The following is a 6,115-nucleotide window of genomic DNA, read 5'->3' as shown; positions in this document are numbered from 1 at the left end:
CAATTCACTCTAACTTGTATTTCTTTCTATCGATGTTTTGTTATTCTTATGCTTCTCTTGTGACAATTCGCGATGCAATGTTATTCAAGTGAGGTTAGCCACACTTCGCAGGGGTGTGACACTACCCCCCAGTACGACGCTGGTGCTGAAGCGGCTTACTCTCCTTAGAACTCACGTCCAGTACAGCGATCTTGACCGCCGGTCTTTCCAAAAGGCCGTGCATAGTTTGCACTGTAACTCGACGAACCTGATTGTCTGTGGAACGGACAACCTTGACAATACGACCCTTCGGCCAGCAGTTTCTAGGAAGATTACTATCTACCACAACAACAAGATCTCCTTCTTCAATTGGTTTCGTTGGTTGGAACCACTTCGTCCTTCGTGTTAAAGTCGGCAAGTAATCCTTCACCCACTTCCTCCAAAACATGTCAGCGTACTGTTGCGACATCTTCCATGATTGCTTCAGGACGGTGGCTTTGTCATCAAATGCGATCGGGGGCTTACTTCCGTTTGAGCAACCCAATAGGAAATGGTTGGGTGTCAATGGTGGCTCAGTATCAGTATCTAGTGGTACGTGAGTGAGCGGTCTTGAATTGATGATCATTTCGATTTCCATCAGCATTGACCGCAATATCTCGTCGGTTGGTAATCGTGGTGGGTTGAACTCATTTAATATTCTTTTTACGGATTGCACTAGTCGCTCCCAACAGCCTCCGAAGTGTGGAGCGGCCGGTGGGTTGAATATCCACTTCGTGTTTGGCTGGACGATCTCCGCCATAAGCCTACACATGTCTACCTGTTTCAGAGCTTCCCGTAATTCTTTTGAGGCACCGACGAAATTAGTTCCATTATCGCTGATAATTTCGAGTGGAGCACCTCTTCTTGCGATGAAATTTCTCAGTGCCAGAATGCAAGAATCTGTGGTTAGTGTGTGTGCGATCTCGATGTGGATACCTCTTGTCGTCAAACAAGTAAACAGAGCTCCCCATCTTTTCTCTACATGTCTCCCCACTACAACCATTATTGGCCCAAAATAATCAATTCCGGTGTATGAAAATGGTCGTTGAAATGCCGCCAAGCGTGCAGGTGGAAGGTTTTCCATATTTCGGAATCGCGTGTCGGATTTTGCAATGCTGGCAATTTTTTCGAACGCGGTTATACTCCGATCTGAGCCGCGGAATGTGGTATTTGAGCCGTATCTCATTCATCACGGTCTGATGATTTAGATGACGGTACGCGTCGTGATAATGTGCGATCACTAAATCGGTCACATGATTCCGTCTTGGGAGAATGATCGGATGCTTAACGGATTCATCTACCCATTCACAAGCTGCAATACGTCCCTGCATTCGGAGAACTCCAAAATTGTCGATAGTCGGACACAAGGTGTACAATGAACTGGACTTCGGTAAAATACGCTCCCATGGCTGTGTTCCTGGAGCGATGTTATTCAGTATTTCGAATTCGTCAGAGTAGACTTGTCTTTGGGTTTGAGAATATATAATCTGCTCTGCACGATCTAATTCCTTTTGCTCGAGAGGTCTTTGTTTAGATGGCATGCGATTGACACTCTTCCGGAGATTTGTAATGAATCTATACACATATGCAACAGTTCTTAACAGTCGCTTCCATTTGGTGAAACGTTCGAAACACATCAATGGTGAAATGATATGGTGATGGAAAACGCTAGAACGTATCTCTTCTGCAGTCGTTCCTAGTTCACCAGAATCGCCTGGCCATTCACTGTCGGGCTTCCACAAAAAGGTCGGTCCATGAAACCAGCGACTTGTGGGTTGTAGGTCGGGCAACCTTTGCCACTTTGTCCCTTCATCAGCCACGTTCGCTCTTGTAGGAAGCCATCTCCACTCATCTACTACTGTTGTCTCGAGCAATTCACTGATCCTGAACGCTACAAATTGGTGATAACGTCGGTGATCAGATCGTAACCAGCATACCACATCACGGGAATCAGTCCAGAAAACGCGGCGTGAGATCTTTATTCTATGCGACCGTGTGATCCCATCTGCCATGCGCGCTCCGATGACTGCAGCTTGCAATTCCAACCGAGGGATCGAAAGAAATTTCAGAGGGGCTACACGGGTTTTTGATCCAACCATTGCACACTCTATCGTTTCATTTTGTTGGAATCTGAAGTATGCCACAGCAGCTACCCCGCTTTCGCTTACATCGCAGAATATGTGCAGCTGCACCTCCGTGGAAGCATCAGAAGACGTTATCTGGCGATAACATCGAGGAACGCTCACTTTCCGGACTTCAGGGAGAACTTCGATCCAAACTCTCCATTTTTCGGCATGTTTTCCAGAAATTTGTTCATCCCAATCACAACCACTACGCCAGATTTCTTGCAAAAGGATTTTTAGATACATCAAGTAATTGGCGATGAGCCCCATGGGATCATACACCGCCATCAACGTTCTCAATACCTCTCGTTTCGTGGGCATTCTTGCTCCTGACAACAGATCTGCATCGTGCTTTGATGAGATTCTAAATGTGAACGCATCAGTTGCCGTATTCCACCACATTCCCAGAACCTTCTCTGTCGCCATCTCTATGTTCAAATTCTTCTCCGTTCTTTCTCCGATACACTCTGTAACCTTGGGTGAATTCGATAACCAATTTCGGATCTCGAATCCTCCTTGAGAATGCACGAAGCGCACTTCTTTGGCCAGCTTCAATGCCTCCTCTTCAGTCTCCACACTGGCTAACATATCATCGACGTAATGTTCGTATTTAATACAGTCGACCGCCCGGGGATACTGATCCGCAAATCTTTCGGCGTTCTGGTTTTTAATGAAGTGGGCACTACTCGGGGAACATGCTGCACCAAACGTCATGACGGTCACCACATACACGTCCGGATCTTCAATGGGACGTTCACCTCTCCATAGGATCATCTGACTACGCTGGTCTTGCGGTTTCATCATCACTTGGAAGAACATTTCGCGAATATCTCCGACAACCGCGATACGAAATTCACGAAACTTATGGAGAACTGCGAGCAACGATACCAGTTGATCTGGACCCGTGAGCAGAAAAGAATTCAGGGAAACTCCATTCACTTTCGCGGCCGCGTCAAATACGATCCGCATTTTCCCCGGTTTATTTGGGTTAACAATCGGGAATATTGGTAAATACCAGTCGTTCGGAAGCCTTTTCGTTTTCTCGGCAGGTGTAAGTCGCCGGATGTAACCTTTTGTCACATATTCAGACATTTTAGTGGCCATTTCCATGGCTAACGCTGGCTCCCGCCTCAATCTTTTCTCTAGACAAGCATTGCGCTTCAACGCCATTGCTTTGTTGTCGGGCAACCGCACCTGATCGTACCGCCATAATAGACCTGTCTCATAACGATTTCCCTTTAAACGGGTCTCATCTGAGAGAATTTTTAGCGCACGTTCTTCGTCCTTGGATAGGATTTGTTTAGACGACCCCGTAATCCCCAATGAATCTACCATAAAATACTCTTTCAAAGCCACATTCAGCTCTTTATCTACTTCTTTATTACACTGACAGATGTGGAAACTATGGACACCACTGAAGCCTGCTTTCAATGGTCTAGATGTCATCGAGCAGGGCCCGTACACGATCCAACCCAGGCGGGTCTTGGATGCTACTGGTTCATCATCGGTTCCTTCAGCGCTTCTGATCGTACGGCCAAGGCGACAGTTATCCATACCTATTAACAGTCTTGGTGACACGTTACTATAGGACTCAAGCGGTAGTCCTTTTAGGTAGAGGTATTTAGCTACTAACTGAACTACTGACAAGGACTGCTTTGGGAGCGCCAGGCTTCGAACTGTGTGGACCTTCGGTAACTCGTATACTTCACTAACGTCGCAATTGCCAGAAATCTTCACTCTCAGCTTTATCGACTCGTTTTCTTCCCTTTGTTGACCCCCGGTCCAATTCAGACACAGTGGATGCGATGTTCCTGTAAGATTCAGTTCCTTCATCAAGCTGTGCTCCATAAAGGTAGCTGACGAACCGTCGTCGAGAAAGGCGAAAGTCTTAATCGTTCGTCCTTTACCATAAAGAGTCACGGGTGCGTACCGAAACAGAATATTTCCAACCATACTGGAATGGATATGACAATTCTGCGTTGTCGTGCGTCCACCCGAGGACGTCGATGGTTCTACCGCTTGATCGTTATATCTATGGTCGTCGTGCAGTAATTTGTTGTGCATAAACGAACAACCGTTCTTGCCGCATGGAGCTCTAATATGGCAGGCCCCGAAATGCTTCCGTAGACACTTCCTACATAGTCTCCAATCTTTGACAATCGCCCACCGTGAACCGATGTTCATGTTGAGAAACTCGTGACACGTTTCCAGGCTACTGCATTCTCCCTGACACACGAAACAATCTCGCGAACCGCCTTCTGCTCGAGTCTTCGGGGTGTGTTCTTCGACAGGGTTAACATCCGAATGGATATTTATGTAATTGTCGTCCCTTCGACCCCTTCGCTCTGGTTTCGGAACTACCATGGATGGAATAGTGACAACGCTGGCTGCTTCCACCAATTTCCCCAGCCAATCTCCAAGGTCAGACAAGGTTACTCTTTCTAGAGTTTGTCGATGATATGCCCAGTTCAATCTAATCGAGGGAGGTAATCGCTCCACCAACTCATGTAGTAGAGCTACGTTACACAAATACTCATCAAGACCAGACGCATTGATAGTAGCACAAACGTTTTGAACGGCTACTCCAAAATCGATTAACGTTTGTAGCTTCTCTGCTTTCGGTAGCGGCATTTCCCTGATCTTGTTAATAAGTGAATGCACGATCACCTCTGGTCTACCAAACAATGTTCTCAACGTGGCGATGGTTCCCGAAAGGTTTGTCGGATACAACAGACGGCAACGTACCGCTTCCAAGGCTTTCCCCTTAAGACTTCGTTGAAGACGCAATAAATTTTCTTCGTCGCTGTACCCGCAAATTCTAGTCGAGTTCTCATAGCTTGCAATGAAGAGCGGCCATTCTTCAGGGTTGCCGGAGAACGTCGGTAATTCTCGACTAATACATTGTCGTGCCGAAATTTGGCTTTGACTGAGCGTGGAAGCGCAAAACAAACTGCTGGGATTAATCGGTTGAGACCCACTCGCCTGAGGATTCAAATCTGCCGCATTTCCGTCTTGCACGCCAAATCGCAGCAATAGCTGCCTTCGCTCCTCCAAATGCCTTTTCTCTAATGATTGCCTCTCCTCCAAAAGCTGCAACTCCCTTGACAATAAGTCTCGCGCCTCCCTATCCTCGTTCGCAATACTCTGAGAGGGACGAAACCTCGTTGAATTTGCCGTTGGTTCACCGCAAAATGAGCCCAAGTCACGCTGAATAGCCTCCGCAGGCCCGTGCACTCGACGTTCCGTAAGTAGTTGACGTTCGTATATTTGCCGCTGGTCTGAGAGGGCCTTCCGATGTTGATCATCTTTTTCCATCATGATCTTCTCGAAGTTTTTCATCTGGCTGTTCAACTTCTCCTGCATTTCTGTTAATTGCATCTGTATATCCCGAACTGATGTAGGCTGTCCATCGTTTGTTGACATAGCCGTAGCACCTGTAGCGGTTGGCGTTGAAGTACCGGTTGGGATCTGAGCTGCCGCTCTAAGGCATTTCTCGCAGCTCCAATCACGATCCTGTATACTCGCATCCACACCAACGCACACGAAATGATACCACCGCTCGCACACATCACAAGCAACCATCCGACTATCATCTGGATTTCCGCAACATCCGCAGCTTATCTGCTGAGATTGATTTACAGGAGAAGTTTCCCGCCTTTGTACATCATTCATTTTAGACATAATGACTTTGCCTCCCGATCGCATAAACGGATTTTTTAAAATGTGGGAAAATTTTCGCTGTTTCCGATTTTATAACTTTATTATAATGCGTCGTTAAAAAATCCCTAGAATACACAGATACACATCATTACAATCATTACATTCAATACATTCATTCATGTTACTACATAGATTACATAATTCACTTCATATTCATTGTCTTCATCACAATAAGCTGTATCAGATAAGTTTCAATTTTTCAGGATCGCTATGTCTCAGGTAAGTATCTATTTTCTAGTATTATTGATCATGAT

The 6,115-nt window shown here is 46.2% G+C and overlaps 1 protein-coding gene across 1 annotated transcript; it reads right to left on the bottom strand.

Annotated features, from left to right (window-relative positions):
• Nucleotides 1-1,037: 1,037 nt before the first annotated feature.
• LOC129766743 (uncharacterized) lies at nt 1,038-5,813 on the bottom strand. The gene has a single exon (XM_055767341.1). The coding sequence runs from the start codon at nt 5,811-5,813 to the stop codon at nt 1,038-1,040; it is 4,776 nt and encodes a 1,591-aa protein (XP_055623316.1).
• Between the last annotated feature and the right edge of the window lie 302 nt (nt 5,814-6,115).

The sequence above is a fragment of the Toxorhynchites rutilus genome, chromosome 2 (assembly GCF_029784135.1).
Source record: "Toxorhynchites rutilus septentrionalis strain SRP chromosome 2, ASM2978413v1, whole genome shotgun sequence".
In the NCBI taxonomy this organism is placed as follows: Eukaryota; Metazoa; Arthropoda; class Insecta; order Diptera; family Culicidae; genus Toxorhynchites; species Toxorhynchites rutilus.
The sequence above is the reverse complement of the archived record's forward strand: the minus strand, read 5'-3'. Positions and strand labels throughout refer to the sequence as shown.

Coding starts and splice junctions, on each gene's coding strand:
- LOC129766743 (XM_055767341.1), bottom strand. CDS start 5,813: ATGAATGATGTACAAAGGCGGGAAACTTCTCCTGTAAATCAATCTCAG.